Source organism: Lepus europaeus, chromosome 11 (genome assembly GCF_033115175.1).
Source record: "Lepus europaeus isolate LE1 chromosome 11, mLepTim1.pri, whole genome shotgun sequence".
NCBI lineage: Eukaryota > Metazoa > Chordata > Mammalia > Lagomorpha > Leporidae > Lepus > Lepus europaeus.
Window position 1 is genome coordinate 104,987,459 of NC_084837.1, and position 23,421 is coordinate 105,010,879.

General features: G+C 53.9%; 1 protein-coding gene across 4 annotated transcripts in view; it reads right to left on the reverse strand.

The window, feature by feature from the left end:
- Positions 1–1,150: 1,150 nt before the first annotated feature.
- Positions 1,151–23,421, reverse strand: part of BLM (BLM RecQ like helicase) — a 102,012-nt gene continuing 79,741 nt past the window's right edge. For all 4 annotated transcript variants that reach the window (XM_062206282.1, XM_062206284.1, XM_062206281.1 and 1 more), the window contains exons 16-23: positions 22,898–23,093; positions 20,332–20,522; positions 14,256–14,403; positions 10,425–10,624; positions 9,833–10,025; positions 6,177–6,299; positions 4,119–4,320; positions 1,151–1,439 (exon numbers count right to left, since the gene is read on the reverse strand). In XM_062206282.1, coding sequence (XP_062062266.1) covers positions 1,280–1,439; positions 4,119–4,320; positions 6,177–6,299; positions 9,833–10,025; positions 10,425–10,624; positions 14,256–14,403; positions 20,332–20,522; positions 22,898–23,093 — 1,413 coding nt within the window. In that variant the 3' untranslated portion in view covers positions 1,151–1,279. The remainder of the gene's footprint in view (positions 1,440–4,118; positions 4,321–6,176; positions 6,300–9,832; positions 10,026–10,424; positions 10,625–14,255; positions 14,404–20,331; positions 20,523–22,897; positions 23,094–23,421) is intronic.

The window sequence follows — 23,421 nt, forward strand, 5'->3', positions numbered from 1 at the left end:
ACTGGAGCAGGATGGCAGGGCAAATGCGGAAGTGTGTCACCTACTTACCATCACCTCCTCTCACCTCCTCGCTGTGTGCATCTGGGGAAGTTACATAACCTCTCTGAGTTAGGGCTTTTGCACTAAAAAGGGCACCATCCTGTGCCTGCCTCCCAGGGCTGTAGGAAGGCCTGACGGAGTGGATATTCTAGGAGTTTCTGTCCTCTGAGCGGGGACCTGCGTGTCAGCTCTGCAGTGTGGGCAGGGCCGGACCCGGGGCCTCCCGGAAGTGGGGTGAGGCCTGTGCTCACGCGGGGTCCAGCCTGGAGCAGCGTTGCTGTCCCCACTGTCTTTGCTGGCCTGCCTCTGCCCTCCGGGGGCTGCTCTGTGTGGCCGCAGCTGTGTCCCCAGGGTGCCTGGAGAGGCCGAGGCGGGGGTGGGGGGCAGCCGGCATCTCTGTGCCTGTTCCAACCTCGCGTCTCCAGGAGCTGCCTGTGAGGCCTGACTTCGGGAGGCAAAGGTCCCCGGGCCCCGGGCTCCTGCTGGAGTCGGGGGAGTGGCTGTGACTCGGGCTCCTGCTGGAGTGGGGGGAGCAGCTGTGACTGGCGTGGGGCTGTGAGAGGTGCTGGGGCCGGGGGCCGAGCGTGTGCCAGACGATGACCGGCGCCTCTCAGGAAACGGGCTGGGTTTTCAGGAGGGTCCTGTCCGGCCGCTGGCTCCGCCTGGAGTCTGCCCCCACCCAAGGCCGGGCCCCCCCGCTGCTAACAGTGCCGTCCCCACAGCCGAACGGGCAGCCCCGCGGCTCCCAGCCAACCCCTCCTGGAGGGCTGTGACCCAGGCCTCACGCCAGAGGTCAAGGGGCGGAAACTGATGGCCACTTCCTCATGGTGAGGGACCCCAGGGCGTCCGTGGAGCTCCGGCCCTCTCGTGTGGCATGGAGGTGCCCGGCACGAGCACCTGTGGCCCCGAGTGCCCGCCGGGGGCACCTTGTTTGTCACACACTTGGGGCATCCGCCTGCCTGTGGCGCCGACTCCCCCTCGTGGTTTCCGGTGCTAACGCCCTGTCCTGCCTTTGCCGGGCACCATGGCTGCCCTGTGCCCCCGGCTGGGTCTCCTGGCCCGGAGCTGCCTCTCTCGGGCACCCTGGCATGCAAAGGCCAAACATGCTGTTAAAAAGAGAACGTTTATTTTAAAAATAAGACCACCCCAAGCATTTGTCTAAACAGGCACGGATGCGAGTAGAATTCAGAGACGGTGCTGCCAGGCTGCCGTTGTCGTCCGCGGGGAGCCAAGCTGGGCGCTAGCAGACGGCAAACGAGGGCCGCAGGAAGGGCCGGTTCACCGGCTTGGGCGGGGCCAGCAGCCCCAGCTTCCCGGGCCCCTTGGGCACAGGGGAGCCACGCGGGGCCGCGCAGGACGGCTTGGTTTTCGAGGGCGGCTTCCTGCGGGCAGTGGACCCCCTAGAATGTGGCGAAGAAAAGAAAGAAAATTAAAATTAAAATCCAAAGTAATCGCTAAAGCAAGGGGCCAGCACGGTGGTGGAGTGGGTAAAGCTGCAGCCTACAGTGCTGGCGTCCCTAAGGGGCGCCAGTTCGAGACCCAGCTCTCTGCTATGGCCTGGGAAAGTCCTTGGGGCCCTGTACCGGGGTGGGCGACCCGGAGGAAGCTCCTGGCTTCAGATCAGCACAGCTCTGGCTGTTGGCAGCCATTTCGGGAGTGAACCAGCGGATGGAAGACCCCTCTCTCTCTGGCTCTACCTCTCTGTAGCTCTGCCTTTCAAATAAATAAATACTTTTCTTTTTTTAAAAAGAGCTAAAGCGAACGCCCTCTTTCCCTTAAGCTGCACACCCCGCCAGTCTGCGTTCCCTGCCCAGCCGTGGGGCCCCCGGCAGCTGCCCTTCACACGGAAATGTCGAGTGCGTCTCTTCCTCCCGGGACTGTGACCAAGCCACAGGACGCAGTCTGCACCCAGCGCCTCCCACAGCCCACGGCCGGGAGCCCCTCTCTGCAGACAGCCTCCACATAGAGGCGGCAAGCCCTCTGTCAGGCGCGCCGGCGGCCCTGCTGTGCACAGCGGCCAGCGAGCTGGTGAGTGCGGCCAGGACAGAGCTGGGCTCTCGCTCCCGACCTGGCCGCTGCAGCCGCTGGGCGGCCAGCAGGAGCAGAGCCGAGCCCCTTCCTGGCCAGCCTCGGGCTGCAGCTGTGGCTCCCCGGGGACGGCCACGGCCCGCCTCCCTGGCCTGGCCACCTCTGGCGGGGCCACGTCCTCCCCACAGCTCCCACTCGCCTACATGCGGCTCCGCGGACCTGCCAGCTCTCCCCTCCCACTGGCTGCCCTCGCACGCAGGGAACAGCCTGGGACGGAGCCCTCCAGCACCCCCTTCCCTTGCTGACCTAAGACAGCAGCCTTCTTCCCCCAATCAGACAAAGAGCAAACAAGGCCCAGAGGGCCGGCGTGTTTACAGGGACCTGGGGCGGGCAGCCTCAGCCAGACCTTCCCCGCCCCTCCCACACCCAGCCTCACGCCAGGCTGTGTCCACTCTGCGCACCAGGGCGGCACATGGCCCCCCAGCTCTGGGCTTGGGGGCCGAGGTCTCGGGGCTGGGTGGAGTGGGTTCCTGACATCTAAAACTCGCTCGGCAGCAGTCTCCCAGGTCGCCAGAGAAGCGGCTCGAGGCTCCCTGTGCCGACTTCCTGCTGAGAAGCGAAGCCCCGAGAGAGCCGCTGTTGATGTTGATTTACAGAGCCGAGCTGCCAGCAGCCGCCTCCACGGCACCCACCGGGCCGAGACGCATCTGGCTCGCGGTGGGTCAGGGAGATGGGCACCTCTGTGGGCGGCCAGGGACTCCGACCCGACAGGCAGGCTGTGGGCTGGGAGACCTTGCAGAGCTGGGAGGTTAAGAAGAATGAGGAAACCTACTGGTCTCAGCCTAAACACGCAGGCTAACGGCAAAGCCGCCTGGCTTTTGGACAACGATCCCCCCAGGCCAGGGACTAGGTGACATGGCCAGGCGCTCCACTCTCACCGCGGAGCCATCACGGCCGGCGCTGAGGGCTCCTCGCGCCGTGGGCAGCTCCGCCTGAGCGGCCCTCCCCGGCCCAGGCCTCTGCTTCCTCCGCCAGAGCCCCAGGGGAGGCAGCCAGATGTCTTCTACGGGGGCCTGCTCTGTGCGAGCCACGGCACAACCAGCATTTCCCAGAGCGCAGGACTAAACGGAGGAAATAAAAGGCCTCACCGAGAAGATCTGCCGGCCACTTGCGCACTAGAAACCACAGAATTAAACTAACATTTACCAAGGCCTTTCATTTCTGGACGCTGCGGGGGATTAGCACACACGAGATGTCCGCTGACGGACTGAGAGCACGGCAGTGTGGTCATGGTGGCCTTCCTCTCTCCTCCCTCACTCAACTGTTGTTTATTACCCAGGAGGGAAGGCAGCAGCAACAAACACAGCGCCTGCAGACGCGTCCGGGCCTTGCTGTCCGAACCCTGCGAGCGCGCCGGGACCGCGCGGCCGCCCGCCCGGGCACCTGCACCAGTGTGCGCGTGCGCAGGCAGCCGACGGGACAGGGGCGCCGCCGGAGGCCGCGCGCTCAGGAGGCAGGGGAAGGGTCTGCGCCCAGGGGCCTGCAGAGTGCAGCAGGAGGCTCGGCTGGCCCTGCTGAGGCGGGAGGCCGCCTCTCCCGGGCACTGCCGGGGGGCAGGGGTGCGCCGGGCCTCGGGGTGCTCACACCCCACGGCAGCTGCAGAGTGGGGTAGCAAGTGCTGACAGTCCCAGAAGCCGCAAGGACACTGAACCCTTTGTTCGTGGTTCAGCCGCCGATGATTTATGGTAGGAGGGAAAAACTTATAAGTAGGGCCATTACTCAAAACAAACAAAAACATGTCTAAGGTAGGGTCAGCACTGGAGAGGAGTTTACAGCCGAGAAAACTTGAGTCACAGTAAACTTAGTTAGCAGGAGACACTCGTGTTTTCAACATCTGAAGCAACGCTTTTGTTTCACACCAAGCCTTAGTCATCACTCCATTAACGGGAGAGGCAATGTTTCACAGCGGCTTATTTTAATAACCGCTTCAAAGCGAGCCAGAGCGGCTCTGTGGCCCTTTGTCCTCCGCCCCGGCGCTGCCTAGAACCTACCCCTTGGCCGGGCAGCCGCCGTGGCTGGTCCTTCTCCTCTTGGCCCTCTGTGGGGCTGGCAGCTTGCGCTTCCTGCTCCCGTTCCTGGTCGTGTTTGCAAAGTAGCGGGAAGACACAGGTTTGTCCTCGTCCGGGGCCTCAGGGGTGCTGCGGCCCGAGTCTCTGCGGCTGGGTGGGCTCGGCCGCGGGGAGGCGTCCTCGGCTGCAGGTGGACAGAGCACAGGTTTACAGGAGACCCCGGGGGGCTCCATGAAGACACACACAGCCCGGGGGCCCCGCTGATGCCCGGGTCTTTCCACCATGCGGAGCCCACGAGTCAGTAGGGACTAAATGGGTCACAGAGCCCCTGAGTGCTCAGGGTCATTTGTCTGCAGAGGGAGGAAGCGAGACCCCAGGGCTGGCTCGCACTGTTGCTGGGGCCTGTTAGCGGCTGGGTAGATCAGGGTCGGGCAGCCTGCTTTAGCATTTTGAACAGGCGAGGGAAACATGAACTGCGTCTCCACGGCTCCTTAATGAACAAGCATCAGACAAGGACCACGGCTCCGTGCAACAGGGGAGACAGCACCTGTTTGCAAAGCCAATTTTCATAGCTATTTGCATCCCAGAGCACGAACCCTCCCTTGAGGGCACACAGTGGACCCCTCTCCGTTTCCGTTTCCTGGCAGGTCAGGTTTGCCCTACGCCGGCCTACTGCCTGCGGGGGGCGACACCTCAGCAGTCCACGGTGTGTTGGGGGGCGGCCCGTCCCGGATTCACACAGGAGCCTGCAGAGCCCTGCCAGCCCACCTGTGTAACTCAGACAATGAAAAAGCCCCGCTCTCCTCACCTGAAGGTGGATACTGCGAGGATTAAATGACACCAAACCGGCCGAGCTCATGCGCCTGGCTGGCGGGCGGCTCCCGCCCAGCAGCGGCCGCGGCTTGGGTCGGCCTGATGCAGACAAGAACCCGGTGGTGCGCGGTTCTGGCCGCCACCACCAAATGTATCCAGAGCAAGGCTTTTTTTTTCACTCTTTTTTTCCTTTTCTTTTTTGAGAGACAGAGAGACACAAAGAGAAACAGAGGGCAGGACAGACACAAAGGGAGAGTGCTCCTGCCTACTGGGCCACTCTCCAAATGTCCGTAATGGCTGGGGCTGGGCCTGGCTGAAGCTGGGGGCGGGAGCTCCCACCAGGATAGCAGAACCCAATTGCCTGAGCCATCTCTGTTGCCTCCTGGAACCTGCACTGGAAGGAAGCCGGGGTCCTGAGCTGGAGCTGGGAACGGCACCCAGGCTCTCTGATGTGGGACGTGGGCATCTGAGCCACTAGGCTAAAAGCACATTCCCACAGCAGGGCTCTTAATGGGCTAAGTACCAAGCAGCACTTTGTTAATGCGCAATAAAGGAGAGAGAGGCTGAAACACACACCTGCTCCTTCTCATCCCCGAGGCACCCCTACCCCAGTGCATTGTAGAACGTGGTCCTCTGCTGCGCGCATCGCAGGGCAACGTGTCAGCTGACAGCAGGGCCCTGCGCACCCAGTATCTCCGGCACCAAACCGCTCTTTGCTCTCAGTGCCCTTGGTCGGTGCTTCCTATGGCTGGGTGGAGAGGCTGGGCGGCCGGTGCCACCCCCGGGGAGGCCTCCAGTGACACTGATAATGGCAGCCCTCTCCCACTGCACGCTCATTTCCCCAAAATGCTTCAGCTGCGCTCGTAAGCTTTATCTTTGGACAGCACAGCAGATGACGTGTTCCTTTCTCAGAGAAGGACGGAAGGCACTGGGGGCTGCCAAGGGCTGCAGGGGGAGCGTGGCGGGCCTGGGACGGGTGCTGGGTTCCTGACGACACAGGCACTTGCCTTTCCAGAATCAGCAACCTCTGGCCCACAGGCCCCACTCTGGGTGCCGTGAGCAACTCAGGAACTTGTACCCCTCTGGGCCTGCTGCGGTGCTGGCACAGGCCGGGGGCTGAGGAGGTGTAGGCCACAGGGACTCCATTCAGAAACCACAGGGCTCTAATCCAGGGAGGCGCACCTCTCCACACACACACACACACACACACACGGCGGGACACCGAACCTGGCAGCGTCCACTCGGAGTACTTCTGCAATATTGGGATCACTTCTGCACCATATTTTTCCAACTTGTCTTCGGTCACGCCATCAATTTGAAGTAAAACCTCAGGATCGGAAGATAAAGATTCTGTGCAAAGGCATAAAATTGGGGAAATTTTACTTATTTATTTGAGAGGTAGAGTTGCAGACAGAGAGGGGGAGAGACAGAGAGAAAGGTCTCCCATCTGCTGGTTCACTCCCCAAATGGCTGCTTCACCCGAGTTTCCCACGTTGCGTTCAGGGGCCCAGGCACTTGAGCCATCTCCCACTGCTTTCCCAAGTGCATTAGCAGGGGGCTGGATCAGAAGTGGAGCAGGCCGGCGCCGCGGCTCACTAGGCTAATCCTCCGCCTTGCGGCGCCGGCACACCGGGTTCTAGTCCCGGTCGGGGCACCGATCCTGTCCCGGTTGTCCCTCTTCCAGGCCAGCTCTCTGCTGTGGCCCGGGAGTGCAGCGGAGGATGGCCCAAGTGCTTGGGCCCTGCACCCCATGGGAGACCAGGAGAAGCACCTGGCTCCTGCCATCGGATCTGCGCGGTGCGCCGGCCGCAGCGCGCCTACCGCGGCGGCCATTGGAGGGTGAACCAACGGCAAAAGGAAGACCTTTCTCTCTGTCTCTCTCTCACTGTCCACTCTGCCTGTTAAAAAAAAAAAAAAAAAAAAAAAAAGTGGAGCAGCCAGGACTTGAACCAGTGCCCATATGGAAGCTGGCGCTGCAGGTAGAGGCTTAGCCTACTAAGCCATAGAGCTGGCCCCAAAGTTGGGAATTTAAGTTCCTGTGCATTCAACCCTCTGGTACATCTGGTGAGAGCCAACTGCCCGCAGAGCGTTGGGTGTGGGAGCCCGTTTTCTCAATGGCAAAGTTGGCAGTGTGGAGGTGGCGGCGGGCCTAGAGGGCAGCTCTGGGAAGTGCAGCCCAAGCATACCCCGTTGTCTGCACTCCCCACTACAAGACGCCTCCGGCTGCTAGGGTGTGCACCCTCTGCTTTCCGGGAACACCCACATTTCCCCTGCCGGCTCTGGCTTCCTCCCGCATAGCCTGCCCGAGAAGGCATCACCGAACTGTCCCTGCCTGGCCCACACTTGTCTCCCCTTACAACAAGCAGGCAGCCAGGTGCCCCCTGCAGAGACACGGCACAACAGGCCTGGGCTGGCCACGGCCACTCTGGCTGCTGTGTGGGGAGGGAAGAGCGGGAAGTGGGGGCCTCAGAGGCAGCCACTACAGAGTCAACAAGGAGGCGTGAACAGGGCATCGTGGGTAGACATGCAGCAGCTCTGCTGGCTGGTGCAATGGTGGTCGGAGAGAGGAAGAACAGTCCTTATGTACTGACGTGAGCAAGGGGTGCATCTCACATCCTTTCTAATGAACAATTTTCACAGCCCTGCTGTGGACAGAGCAGAGGTTTGTGGAGGGCTAGTGACAGCCTTGGTAGGATCTGTGCTGCACCCGGAGCGCTGCTGTGGTCTTAGAAGGGAGTGAGACGTTCAATGCTCGTGTCTGGAGGTGAGGAGAGACTAGCGAGGAATTACACTAACAGCCCTGGAGGAACACACCGTGTTCCATCAATTGCGGACGCACGCTTTTCCACGTGAGCGTCTCAGAGAAGCCGAGAGTAGTCTTCCAATCACTGATAGCCAAATGGCAGCCCTGGGCCGTTACTGCCTGGGATGCGGGCACTGAGTGCTGGCTGTGACCAGACCTACAAGGCCGCTGCACTTAGAAGGCTACATTAGCCACTGGCATCAAGACAGTGACAGTGACCGCAGCAAAGCTCTGAGACGGCCGTTACTAAGGCACCGTTTGTCTCTGTAGGAAGCCACCAGCCCAGGGTTTCTGGGAAGCCAGAGCGGGCGTTGCCCAATCTGCAGACAAGAAGCGGGTGGGGGTTTTGCTCCTGAGCCCTGGGTCACCTTCTGGAACCCTCTCCAGTCCCCCCTGCAATGATCTGGATGCTGAGCCTGGACCCCAACTGCACGCGACACAAACACGTGCAGTTGTGTGTCCCCAAATCCCACGACGTGAACACATCATGGGGAACTCAGCAATTGCTGGAGGAGGCTAAAGACGCCGTGTGACGCGGGAAAACGTCCGTGACGACATAGGGAAAGCAGACAGGGACAAGCGAGTCCAAAGGCGACTCGGGAGAGTCGGGCTTCGAACAGGAGTTCGTGCGCGCACCTAAACCAATGACTTTGACTCAATGTATTTTTCATATAGACACAGAACCGCAATACGATAAAACCTAGGCCTATATGCGTAAGTCCAAAATGAGTCTTCCAATAAAAACAGTCGGAGTTTAATTAGCAGAATTCTGTTTCCCTTGAGAGTTCATCGAGTGGCAGTGGCTGGTGGTGGCAGGAGTGGGAGGGACCGGACAGAAGGCGATGATCACGAAAGCACAGGAAGGAAGCAGACGGAGCGGGTTGCTCACTGGCCAGTGAACCACGCCAGTGACTCACTTTCCAGGCCTTTACTAGCGAGAGTCTGGGCTGTGTGACCGGAGTCGTGGAGAGAACCCAGACGAGCGAGCGGCTGCTCCCTGGACACAGCAGTGGTCTCGGTCGGGGCTCGGGGCACAGACAAACCTCGCTGTGAGGGCCTCGCCTGTGGCGCAGACACGCACAGCACACGCGGGGAGGCAGGCAGGTGATCGCATCAATGGCCAAGTGGCCTCTGCTTCCAGAGATTTCAATATCCATAGGCTAACATCCAACTTTAGGGGCAAGTATTAAGTTAAAACTACACCACAGATCGCTCAACAATGAAGTATTACATACGTATATCTTATTATTATATATAATTTAAAGACTTATTTACTTATTTGAAAGGCAGAGTTAGAGATCTTCCATTCACTGGTTCACTCCCCAAATGGCTGCAAGGGCCAGGGCTGAGCCAAGCCAAAGCCATGAGCCCAGACCTCCACTGGGTCTCCCACATGGGTGCAGGGGCCCCAGCAGTTGGGCCATCTTCCACTCTTTCCCAGGTGTATTAGCAGGGAGCTGGATCGAAGTGGAGCAGCCAGGACTTGAACCGGTGCTCACAGGGGATGCTCACAGGAGGCAGCTTAACTCACTGGACTACAACACCAGCCCTGTGTGTAATATGTCAAACATCTATCTATCAATCATCTACCTATCTTAAAGAACTACAGTTTTTAAAAGAAAGATTTTTTATTTATTTGAAAGGCAAAGTTACAGACGGAGAGATCGATCTTCCATCTGCTGGTTCACTCCCCAAATGGCTGCAATGGCCAGGGCTGGGTCATACTGAAGCCGGGAGCCAGGAGCTTCTTCCTGGTCTACCACGTAGGTGCAGGGACCCAAGTACTTGGGCCATCCTCTGCTGCTTTCCCAGGTGCATTATCAGGGAGCTGGATCTGAAGTGGATCAGCTGGGACTCAAACTGGCACCCAGAGGGAATGCCAGCGTTGCAGGAGATGGCTTAACCCACTATGCCACAACGCTGGCCCCCCAAAACTACATTTTCTCTCAAGAATGAATGTAGAGGGTTTCTCTGAGTCTGTAACCCAGAGACACAGACTGAGATGTATTTGTCACTTAAAAAACAAAGTCCCCTGGCAAGGTGAAGGCTGGCCACGTGACGGGGACGCGTCGGTGCCTACCTGCGAGCCTCCTGAGGGTGGCAGTGTTGAAAATGTTGAAGTAGTGGACGCCGAACACTTTCCCCAGCGACTTGCAGACTTCCGTGAGTTCTCCCAGACACTTCTTCACCACCTCTTCCCTCTGAGAGACTTTCGCCACTAAAGCCTTCTGTTTCTTCACACTGCTGGAATTTTCTGTCTCCATGAAGTCTACCTTAGAGGGAGAGGAAGTCACGGGAGTGGGTACGTGCACACCTGAGCCACCCAGGGCCTTTCCTTTAGGATTATGGGCACACATTCTTCTCTGTTCCTGTCCTGCCAGGGAGGTGGGGATAGCGGCCACGCGGACACCTGCCGCGCCCAGGACAGCCCCGGGTGACCGCTGCCCTAACCGGCACACGAGGACGGAGTGATCTGATCGCCCGTTCATCCTGATGGATGTGCATTACGTGGGCTCAGTTTTAAGATCTCTTTCCGAGTTAGGAACAGAACGTGTTCATACAGGACGTATGCAGAGGTGCAGGATCTCTGGGCTTTGGAAAAGACATCGCACTGCGCAGTAACACATTTTGGTCGACTCGCTGCGAGATAATAAACATTTAATATACCATACCTTTAAATGCCCACTTAATAGAGTTTGGGCTTTGTTTCCAGGCATCACATAGGCGATTGCTTGGTCGTTGGCATTGATATACAGTTCTTCATCCAAGATTTTGTCAAGTATCAGCTTTTTAAAAAGTCTTTCGGCGTTGTGTCGGGAGTAAGCAGAACCCTTTCCAAATATGCCTGACTGTATCTTTGCGCTCTTACTCCCTAAGGAGAGGGTACAGAAAGCTGGATGAGCAAGGGCAGGCACAGCATCGGCCGCGTGCAGGAGGCTGAGACGTCACTTGGATGCATCTGGACAAACAGAATTAGATTATCTGTTCCCCAGGGAAAGCCACAGCACACCAGAAACTACTTAGTTCTGTAAAATGAGGACATCGAGTGCAACTCTCACCGGCTCCTCCTCATCTTTTTTTTCTTCTTCATATTTATTTGATCTATTTATCTATCTGGAGGGTGGAATGACAGAGAAAGAGGGAAGGGGGGTAACTGCTGGTGGGGAGACAGACAGACAGACATCTTCCACCTGCTGGTTCACTCCCCAGAGGCTGCAGCATCTGGGGCTGGCCTGAATCAGGAGCAAGGAACTCCATCTGGGTCTCCTACATGGAAGCATGTCGCCTCCCAGGTGCATTAGCAGGGAGCCAGATCAGAGGCAGAGAACTGGCCCTCCAACATGGGATGTGGGTGTCCCAAGCCGTGGCTTAACCTGCTGCGCCACAGTGCCGGCCCCTCCTCATCTTATAATATACACTGATCAAAGACTGCAGCGTTATTAGAGTGATTCATTAAAAAATGTTATATTTATAGCATATACAATTATTTTCTTTTTCCTTTTTAAAATTTTATTTTATTTGAAGGCAACATTACAGAGAGAGAGAGAGATCCCATCTGTTGGTTCGCTCTCCAAATGGCTGCCAAAAGCCAGAGCTGAGCCAGTCAGAAGCCAGGAGCTTCTTCTGGGTCTCCCACATGGATACAGGGGCCCAAGCACTTGGGCCATCTTCTGCTGCTTTCCCAGGCACATTAGCAGGGAGCTGGATCAGAAGTGGAGCAGCCAGGTCTTGAACCAGCGCTCACATGGGATGCCAGTGTCGCAGGTGGCAGCTTAACCTGCTATGCTACAACACTATCCCTCCTCCTTTTTTTTTTTTTTTTAAACAGTGTATACAATTATAACACAGCAAAGAAATCAAAGAGTTTATAACAGGCTGTATCGCTGTGCTGTGTGTGATTACTTATTATTGATGCGATACTGATCTACGTATAAAAAATTGTTGACAACACTCTCTCTGGTCCTGGTTATTAAAATTGCTACTGGGTTACAATTCAAGTACTTAAGTGTATATTTTTTGTCATCTCCACTGGCAAAGCCCAAGCAAATTCCAAAACACAAGCAGGACCCCAGGAGACGCTACAGGAGAGGAGACAGCAGTGCGGGCAGGCGGGGGCCTTGGTTCCCCCCCCAGGCTGCTGTGTTGCTGTCCTCAGCACGCTCACCGCTAGATGACAACAACCTACTTGGAAAGTCTTGTGGTGGGGAAGCCCCTCAGAGCTGACGGTTACTTTGTAAAGCTTGAACTCCACATGAGAATAGAGTCCCAAATAATTCATCATTGCGAACCTCGGATGGCTTCTGGCCATAAATGCTGAATTATTCAGATTTTTCTTTCTGCAAGTGATTAGTGTCCCTGACCATCAGGGACCTGGGATGGCTGTTCTGGTCCAGGTGGGCTGGGCGCCACCCATCGACCCAGCCACTAAGGCAAACTGAGAAAGAGGGATGAAACAGACAGCCTTTTCTTTTCATGTTCACTTATTTATTCTCATCTACTTGACAGGCAGGGGACGGGGAGTTGGGGGGAGAAAGAAGTGAGGGAGGGAAGGGGAGAGAGGGAGAGGGAGAGAAAGAGAGAAAGAGAGAGAGAGAGAGAGAGAATATCTTCCATCCACTTATTCACTCCCAAATGCCCACCGCAGCCAGGGTTGGGCCAGGAGGCAGGAACTACGTCTGGGTCTCCCACGTGGGCACAAGGGCTCATGTACTTGAGGTGCCCGCTGCCCCCCAAGCACACTCAGCAGGAAGCTGGAGTGGGCGTGGCCAGGCCTTGAACCGGCACTCAGTATGAGATGTGGGCGTCCCAAGTGGTGTCCTGACCGCGCTGTGCCTTCAGACAGCACGTCAGACCACTCTGTACCCATCTGTAAGACATTATCACAGCACCCCAAGCTTCCCCCACACTCCTTTATCTACCGCACTTTATGTTCACGTCACTGAGATGAACATTTTACTCTGCCCTGTTCCGGTCAAGTGCAGCTCGCGGTCAGGGCTACCTGTGGGCTCCAGTCATAACTCGCATGCGTTTCCCTCCCTACCTGGAACAGCGTCCTGCCTCAGAGGCACAGCAGAGCTGCACCCCACCGCAGGACACTCCCTGGCTTTGTGGTTCATCTTGGGCTCCTGTACAATCTCCCCTGGAATCTCTGAGTGCCCATCTCCTATTTCTGTTGGGGAGCAACACCTGCTTTTTCACTGCTATGGATAAACATTTTCTTAGCTGTCTGCTGACTGGCTGGGATCTACACCTTCTGCCTGGCCACCGGGTGGTGATCACGGGGCCCACGGTCAGTCCCAGCGCCAGGTGGCCATCACGGGGCCCACGGTCAGTCCCGGCGCTCACTGCGCCATCACAATGCTCGCTTTCCTGGCCTTTGTGTCTCCAGGTTGCTGATGTTAATCTGGTGCCTGCCTATTGTTAGTCCCTTTTTCATTCTTTCCAAGCCTTCAGGACTGTCCCTGAAGGGGTCCGGGATATGCTACTGTGGCGTGAAAATGATTTTGAGCAGAAGGCATTTAAGTTCCTGAAATCTTCTATCTGCCGAAAAGCAGGGCCTCCCTAAAGAACTCGGCTGTCAGGATTTCTTCCCCAGGAACAGCAGCAAGGGCTGAGCCTGTCACGAGCGAGACGATTCTCCACCCTGGAACAGACGCCATCACAAAACCACCAGCTCTCTTGTCTAGTCTCCTAGGGGCCGTGTACCTTTCCCGAAAGCCACTCACGTTCCCTCCATCCCCTCTCCCTTCCCCTCCTCTCCCCTCCCCTTTCCTCCCCTGGAGAGGAAGGCCCCAGGTCCACCAACCCCTCACAGATGTGATTAATCTGCCTCCTGCCTTAGCGTGCGTGGCTACCCTGCGACTTCGCTTCGCTGAGTCGGGATCCATTTGGGCTGTAACTGTGCAGCTCCTGAAGCATGGCCGCCTCTCTTTTCACTGCCCCTCTCCCCACTCGGCCCCCTTGGTCTCCGGCCTGCCCCCGGGACGGCTGGACCTCACGCCTCATCAGCTGACGGCCCCCTCTCCACCGTGATCCTGTCCTGCACGAACTTGGTGGTTCTGATGCTTTTTGTTCCATTTTCTAACAGGCGAAAACCTCTAATCTGATGGTCTCTCTCGCTCTCTGTGTTGTTAGGGACTTTATTCCCATTTGATTTCCTTATTACTATTTTAATAGGGCCCCAAGCAGAAAAGCCGACCGACTGATGCTCGGGCTGCCACCGGGGAGGGGAGGCCCGCCAGGCGGCCACGGCCCTCTCTCCCAGGCTAACAGACAGACACCGGCTTTGTGGGCTTCATCTGAAAACTCCCCATCCTAGCGACTTCTATCAATCATGACTTGTAAAAACTGCTTTTCTTTTGTTATCCCAAAAGGTTTCATTTGGCAATTCTTAAGATTCCACAAGAACATGGATGAAAGAGCTGTTTTCTTTCTACTCGTAAGGTGTTTTTTGGACACTGCGTTTCAATTGATGTAACTTGCACAGGCCCCAGACAACTCACCCAGGAAAATGTCGACCAGCATGTTCATGGTGAACCTTCCGGAGGGGCCCACAGGCCTCACCGGCCTCGCTCCCTGTGATGAGCTATGTTCTTGAACAAACCGTACGATGTTTTTCACCTCGTCAGTCACGTCTCTTGTCTTAAACTCCTGTGAATACAGAGATTGCTATTCAGATAATGAGCCTTGGGTCACAAGGGTTCAAATTAACAGTGGTAGACTCACAATCACCCATTTCCAGACTACACAGCACAGAAGGTTCGGGTGTGTACTGTCGTCCAAGCTCTAGAGTAACTAGCACTCCATGACGCCTGGCTTAGCCCTGCTTCCCAGATACACAGCTTGTTTGCCGACAACCACCTGGCAGTCCTCTTGGCTAGGCAAACAGGAGGCGCTTCAAAAAGTTCATGGAAAATGGAATGAAAGATAAGTTTATTTTGGTGCAGAAACTGTTTTGAAAGCCATGCAGTGTGTGTGTGTTTGTGTGTACGAACTCTTTCACATTTCCTAGATGAAAAAGCCACCACCACTCAGATTTGTGAGTCCAGACCGCTTTTGGGTCTTAGTGCTGTGAACAGTCATTTGTTATCACCTCCTGCCAGGCCCCTTTCTCCCTCCCTCACTGCCCTCCACACTGCCCGCTCCTTAAAGTCCCGTCACCCCAGGATCTTTCTGCCTTCTCTATCCCAGTTCTCTCGTGCTTCTGTTCCTCTGTCTGCGCATACGCGGGTCTCCCTGACTTTACCCCCTTCACTTGCCACACTCCACCGACCTGGAGAGAAACCTGCTTCTCTGTTATCTGAACAACCGGCAGACTGCCACCCCATCGCGAATGATCAGGGCACGCCCCGTCACTCCAAAACCGCTTCTGCCTTAATTCCCGGTGGCTCCAGCACAAGCGGTGACTTCCCAACACTCTGGCCCCACTCACGTCAGTCTCTCCCTCCCAAGGTCGCACTGCTCGCCATCGCCTGGCCCACATGCAACCCTTCATTCTCAGACCGCTGCGCCCTGCAGTTCCAACCCTTGCCCTCTAGGATTCCTACTCCAGCAACCCCAGGACTGCCTATCCACTGACCCTCAGCCTCAGATGTCCTCCTGACGCAGCCCGAGCGCCACACTCCTCAGCACTGCCTTTGGGTCACTGCATCACATTAAATCCAAGTGAGGCTGAACCTGGCTGGAGAAACGTTCATAACCACGGAGGGTATTTTTAACAAGTGTCCACAAAGCTCAGCTAGTCATATGCTTCACTTCTCCTTTCTCTCTTTTTAAAGCTTTTGTTATTTGTGGGCCTAGCGCTGTGGCATAGCAGGTAAAGCCACCACCTGCAGTGCCAGCATCCCATATGGGTGCTGGTTCAAGTCCTGGCTGCTTCACTTCTGATCTGGCTCTCTGCTGTGGCCTGGGAAGGCAGTAGAGGATGGCCCAAGTCTTTGAGCCCCTGTACCCACGCGGGGAACCCAGAAGACGTTCCTGTCTTCAGATCGGCTCAGCTCCGGCCAGCCATTGCGGCCATCTGGGGAATGAACCAGCGGATGGAAAACCTCTCTCTCTCTCTCTCTCTCTCTCTCTCTCTGCCTCTCTATAACTCTGTCTTTAAAATAAATAATCAATCTTTTTTTTAAAAAAAGTTATTTGTTTGAAAGAGAGAGAGAGAGAGACTGATTTTTCATTTACTAGTTGACTCTCCAAATGGCCCCAACAGCTGAGACAGGTCAGGCCGAAGCCAGGAGCCAGAATCTGCATCTGGGTCCCCACGAGGTGGCAGGAACTCAAGTACTTGAGCGTTCATTTGCTGCTTCCCAGGTGCATTAGCTGGGAGCTACACTGAGAGCAGAGTAGCAAGGCGCTCAACTTGGTGTTCCACCATGGGTGGGGGGGTCCCCGAGGTGGCTGCATCTGCTGTACCACAACCGGCCTCACTCCTCCCCCTCTCGCACCAGCAGCCCATCAGCTGGATGCTGATAAAGTTTTATTAAAGCACAGGCACGGAACACGATTGCATGGCTTCGTCTGCCTTTGGGGCACAACAGCGGAGCAGCTGGACAGAGATCACATGGTCGCAAAGCCTGAAATATTTGCCCAACTGACCGCTGTCCCTGGCTATTTCCCACTTCTCAGTCTGTTCCGTTTTCCTGTCAGTTGATGGCCCTGCCTCCCACGTGAGGATGGAGGGGACCAGGAGAGAGCTTTCACAACCTCCCACGGCTGTGTCTGCTCACCAGCCGGCTCCTGCACTGTGCCTAACCACAGCCAACCTTCCTCCTTTTACACTGGACCCACCCCGTCCCACTCAAGGACACAGAGCACGCCTCTCTCTTGCTTGCATGCTGAGTTTTCCCTGCGAAGGCACGCGCCAGTCAGCACACCAGCAGGTTGCTGGCCCAACAGCCACGGCTCTCTCCAGCGATGCTGAGCCCACAGGCGACTTCCCAGCCCTCGCTGCCCGAGGCTCAGCAGCCGCTCTCCTCTACAAAGCGGTTTCCTCGGCTCTCTCCATCTCCTTTCCTAGTTCTTCCTCTTCTCCTCGCCCTCCTGCTGTCCCAGGGCTAAGTCTTTGGTTTTCTTTCCCTCCGTCTAAACCTGGAGATCTGGTCTCGCTTTAAACATCACCTGTGCGCAACCCACCCTCAGGTCACACGCACAGCATCCTCCTCTTCTCACAACTCCCGACTCCGGCACACGCCCCAGGACGAGCTCCTGGCTTCCCTGCCAAACGGCCGCCTCTCCCCTAGCTGACGCGTCATCCTGTTCGTCCGCACAACCTCCCCGCTGTCCCCCCCCCCCCCCGATTCCCTGTGTATCCTTCACCTCGGAGGCTCTGCTCTAGCCAGTGCTCCTGCCCAAACCCAGACAGCTGCTCAGCCAACTTCCTTCCTCACGTTCCTCTCCGATTTCACACACCTGCACACACTCGTCACTCCTGTCTCCTTACTGTGCTGTGCTTTCAGTAGCTCCTGTCCTGGAACATACATTTAGTGCATACGAGGGGGTCTTCAAAAAATTGAAAAAGTTACAAGTTTATTTTGGTACAAAAAAATCTGAAATCCATACATTATGAAGGGGTCTCCAAAAAATTCATGAAAAAAAAAATCTGTATTATGAAAAAACTATGCATGAATCTCAAACTGTTTACTCCAAAATAAACATATTTTAATTCCATTTTCTATGCACTTAAGAAATAATTATTTATTTTCATTTTATTTGAAAGGCAAGCAGATCTTTTTTTTTTTTTTTTTTTTTTTGGACAGGCAGAGTGGATAGAGAGAGAGACAGAGAGAAAGGTCTTCCTTTTTGCCGTTGGTTCACCCTCCAATGGCCGCTGCGGCCAGCGCATTGTGCTGATCCGAAGCCAGGAGCCAGGTGCTTCTCCTGGTCTCCCATGCGGGTGCAGGGCCCAAGCACTTGGGCCATGCTCCACTGCCTTCCCGGGCCATAGCAGAGAGCTGGCCTGGAAGAGGGGCAACCGGGATAGAATCCGGCGCTCGAACTGGGACTAGAACCCGGTGTGCTGGCGCCGCAAGGTGGAGGATTAGCCTGTTAAGCCACGGCGCCGGCCAGCAGACAGATCTTTCACCTGCTGGTTCACTTCCCAAATGTCTACAGCAGCCATGGCTGGGCCAGGCCAAAGCCAGGAGCCTGGAACTCAATCCAAGTCTCCCATGTGAATGTCAAGGACCCAAGTACTCTTATCTGCTGTCTCCCAAGGTATACATTAGCAGGAAGCTGGGGCCAGGACTTGAACCAGGCACTCCAATACATGATGCAAACATCCCAAGTGGCAACTTAACCACCATGCCAAACACCTCACCCCCATTAACTTTTTTTTTTTCTATTTTGAAGAGTTATTTATTTGAATGGCAGAATAACACACAGAGAGGGAAATACATAGAGAAAAAGATCTTGCACTGGCTGGTTCACTCCCTAAATGGCTGGGCCAAGCTGAAGACAGCAGTGCAGAACTCCACCTGGGTCTCCCATGTAAGTGGCTCAAGCACTTGAGCCATCTTACGTTGCTTTCCCAGGCACATTAGCAGGGAACTGGACTGGAAGTGGAACACCTGGGACTCGAACTGGAGCCCATATGGGATGCTGCCATCTGCAAGCAGCAGCTCAACCCGCTGTGCGGCACTGGCCTGCTCCCTCCCAGCTTTTTGAAGTGTCCTGCACACAGTCTGTAACTGACCTCCCTCTATGAGACAGTAAGCTCTGTGAGGGCGAGGGTTTTATTTTGTTCCGATTCCCAGGACGGTGCCTGGTACACAGCAGGAGCTCAACACAAATGTGTGGGATGAGCAAGGTGATCGGCAATGCTTACAAGGTGAGATGGGAGAGTTCACACTGAGAGAGAGTGAGTTAACTTCTGCTCTGGCCAGTGTTGCATATCTTTGTAAAAATACTGACCACACGGTATTCCACTGATATGAACATGCACCCATGTGTCTCCCCTCCAGCCTGTGAATTGGCCCACACCACGTTCACCTGTGAACCTTCTGCATCTTGTTTGGATTTTTTAAACAATACACCAGTTGTGAAAATGCTCTGTAGGGGGCCAGCGCTGTGGCATAGCGGATAAAGTTACTGCCTGCATTGCTGGCATCCCATATGGGCGCTGGTTCGAGTCCTGGCTGCTCCACTTCCAATCCAGCTCTCTGTTATGGCCTGGGAAAGCAGTAGAAGATGGCCCAAGGCCTTGGGTCCCTGCACCCGTGTGGGAGACCTGGAAGAAGCTCCTGGCTTTGGATCAGTGTAGCTCCTGCCATTGCGGCCAATTGGGGAGTGAACCAGCAGATGGAAGACCTCTCTCTCTCTCTCTCTCTTTCTCTGCCTCATCTTCTCTCCATGTAACTCTGACTTTCAAGTAAATAAATAAATCTTTAAAAAAGAAAATGCTCAGTACACAGCCATGCACAGTGGACAATACGATGCAGGATGACCAGGTTAGACACAGTAAGTAGCTGATGACTACGTTTCACAACCTCCCAAGGTTATTTCAGGACAGATGACAGGGAGTGCTCCATTACCATTGTTGTCTATAGTTTTTGTGAAGAAACAATGGAGTAATTTAACTAATTTGAATTCAAACGTGCTGCACACTAATATATTCTTTGAAGAAAGAGATCTTTAAATATAGGTTAGAACTGAATTTAAAAGGCTGCACCTGCCTATCTTGGATCTTCTTGGATATTCACGCATTAGTATTTCTAAAATATCCTGTAATTACCAGTGCACATTTAGACAGGTGGATGTCCAGTGCATTTTTTTTTAGAGGTTTTTAATTCTAAAGAAAAAATACTGCACAAAACTACTTTAAAATGTTCCTATTTCCAGGGCTGGCACTGTGGCACAAGTAGGTTAAGCTGCTGCCTGTGACGCTGGCGTCCCACATGAGCGCTGGTTCAAGTCCTGGATCCACTTCCAATACAGCTCCCTGCTGATGTGCCAGAGAAAGCATTGGAAGATGGTCCAAGTGCATGGGCCCCAGCCACCCACATAGGAGACTAGATGAAGCTTCTGTCTCCTGGCTTCAGCCTGACCCAGCCCTGGCCATTATAGCCATTAGGGGAGTGAACCAGTGGATGGAAAAATCTCTCTCTGTAACTCTTTCAAACAAACAAATAAATTTAGTTTGAAAGGCAGAATTACAAAGAGAGGAGGAGAGACAGAGAGATCTTCCATCTTCCATCCCTAAATGGCTGTAACGACTTGGGCTGGACCAGGCTGAAGCCAGGAGCTTCATCTGGGTCTCTCATGTGGTGGCAGGAGTCCAAGGACTTGGGCCATCTGCTGCTGCCTTCCCAGGCACATTAGCAGGCAGCTGGGTTGGAAGTGGAGCAACTGGGTCTCGAACCAGCACCCATATGGGATGCTGGTATTGCAGGCAGAGGGTTAACCTGCTATACCATAATGCTGGCCCCATAAATCTTTTAAAAAAAGTTTCTATTTCACATAAGCACTCTTTGTCTTGCTTAATCCCTTGGGGCCCACCTATGGCACTCAACGTGTATCAAGAAAAAAAAAAAGAATCTTGGCAATTTCCTTAATTATCAAGAAGTCAGAATTTTCTTGTATTACCTTTGTTTTACAGCAGTTGTCACAAGAAACATCTGAGTATTTCTTACAAAAATTAGGATTAAATCCATTTTCACCAAAGTAAGCCAGAAGCTGTATCCTCCTGCATTCTGTTATGTTCTCACAGTAGTGCACCATGCTGTACAGGTTGTTGAAATGAGTCTCTCTCGTGTGTTGGTTCCCATCTTTCTCCACTGAAAGTGATGAAGAGCACAGTGAAACACACATTCTGCAGCAGGGAAACCGGACAGGATCAGGACAGGTTCATACAGCTTCAAACAGCGAGACGACCACTCTGACAGCAGGCGGTCAGCATGATGTCACCCTATATTGTAACTCACTGGGTATTTATGTTCATCCCTCAAGGTTTTAATGTTATAGGAATGCTAATTTTCTCTTTTTTCAAATGGAAACACTAATCTTCATTATCCTCCATAATCAAGGTTAGCCTTGCATTTACTGTATTTATCGGAGAGGCACAGACTGAACCGGACACAGGAGGACACTGAACCGTGTACCGCCTGAGAACCTGAGGTCCAGCAGTTCCACCAGTGGTCCCCAGACTGTGGGCCAGCAAGCCCTGGGGTTTGCAGAGAGCTCACAGGAGCAGAAGACGTCAAAGCCGCGGGAAACACAGCAATACCCAATGTATGTTCAGCACCATTCCGTTAGTGTGAGGTAGTACATGGCTCGAACATTAGACTGTGCCACGCTCCTTCCAGGGCCATCTCTGTGTAGCTGCATTGTTGGCAGCTGTTGCCATGATAAAAACAGGAAAATCAATGTGAAACAGGAACTGAGTGTGGCAGCGTCTGATGGATTCCAAGGTGTGCAAAGCACAGGTGCATGCTTTCTTAAGCAACTGCGGTTACTTAAGAATAAAATTAAAACATTATTTTTATTCCAGTTTATGAGTATTATTTTTTTTTTGCATGGTTGCTAGGTTATTAGAATCTAAATATTGATTTAATTGTTTGGAGCTAACTCAATACAGATGCTCCTTGACTAAGGGTTATATTCCAAGAACCCACTGTGAGTTGAAAATATGCAGAGTGGAAAATGCATTCAACACACCTAACCTACAGGACGTTCTGGCCTGGCAACACAGTGCACCATGGAGTGCGGCTTCGTTCCGTGATCTCAGGGCTGCAGTCACAACGTTGCCTGGGGTACACTGTATCACGGATCGTTAGCTCGAGAAAAGAGGCAAATTCAAGACTCTACTGGTGTTGCTTTTGCATAATGAAGATGAAAAATTATAAGTCAAACCATTTTGTGAAGGAGGGGCACCTATATATAGGTTTTGTTTAAAAACACAAACGGGTCATTTTTTTCACTGACAATCATTTTGGTATGAGTATAGAGCAAGAAACATGGACTCTGGGTTCTCTCAGAGCTCTGCCGCTGTGTGTCAGCCTTTAGGGCTGATATACATCAAGCATTTCAAACAGCACATAGTAAGTTCCAAAGGTATCACCCAGCACAGCCACCGCTGTGGTGACTACTCGCCATTACTCCAAGTGCCCCTGCTGCGTTCTACTGGTGATCCTGGAGCAGTGAAGTCCCCTCTGGAGCCTGCTCTCTTCCCGGCACGGACTCGACCTTTCTGAGCTACTTCTCAGGAGCACGCGAGGGAATGAGGAGCCGCACATGGTACATGGCCTTTCTCATGTGCAGGGTATCCACCAGAGTTAATTCACAAGTGGTTGCAAAAGAGTCACTATATTTAACTATCACAATCCAGTAGAAAAAGGGGTCAAGGATAAAATAAAATGCGTTCATTCTGACTCTGCCAAGTCTAAGTCTTGAAGTTTACCTTATATACGTAGGGTATATATGTCTTATATATCCTATCTTATATATCTTATATACATAGGATAGTGACATCTGTACCCAGATGTTCAATACTGCACTGGTGATAGCAGTAGAAATAACAACGTAAAAATCTATTAAAAGGGATTGGTCTAGTAGCATGGAACAACCATACTGTAGAATTCAATGTAGTCAAACTATGCATGTTGATCAGAGCAACAATTACATCTTAGTGTTGACTGAAAAAAAAAAAAAAACAGGTCATAAAAAAGTATATATACATGAAGAAGCATGCATCACATGACCCCATTTGCATTTTATACGCATTTGGGAGGTAAACAAACAGATGACACTGTCTTGAATGGGGAAAGGGTAAACGAGACGGCGTCTGGAGGGTTCGGCTCTGCTGCGTTGTTATCTTACTTCTTGTCCACGAGAGCTCATCATCTTCTCCTTTTCATCTCCTTGCACATTTGAAAGATGCATGGAAGTGGGTGAAAATGTTATAAAGGAAACCAGTAACTGGGGCTGACTTCTTGGGAGAAGACGAGACAGGGCTTGGAAATTTGTTTGCCTGTACAAGACTGCACTATTCAAGTTTTATGCGAAAAAAAGTACAACTTTTATAATAAAGCATAACTTCCAATCCACACGATGACCGATTTTCTCTAACTATTCGAGGACAACGGAACGAGAGGAACACAAGGGCAGGAGCGGCCCTGACCCCGAGCGCGGGAGGCCGGGAGGCCAGGCTTACTCAGTATCAGCCTTTTGAGTCTGGTCACGTCGTGGTACGTGTAGAAGAGCACGCAGTGGGAGATTTCCCCGTCCCTGCCAGCCCGGCCAGACTCCTGGTAGTAACCCTCCACAGACTTGGGGAGAGACGCGTGGATCACAAACCGCACGTCGGGCTTGTCAATGCCCATCCCAAACGCGATGGTCGCACAGATAACCTGCAGGGAGAGGGAGAAGCTATCAGACTCAAAGGGACATTCTAATCACAGATGTTTTCCACAGCTCAACTCTTCTTTTACTTTAAAACACATTCCACGTGACGATCCAATCTTAACTTGGTCCTGCGGGTTAGCGTGACTAATAGATTTTCACAGCGATAACCTGCAATTCTATTAAGACCCAGGGAGGTGAAGAGAAGTACTTGGTGTGGCAGGCACTTCCCTGGGTGACTTGGCCCCGCCACGGGGGCCACCGTGTTCATCCCCCTGTATCTGTGAGGAGTGGTGCTGCTCACACAGGCGAGACTTCCAGGTCAGGGGACGCAGG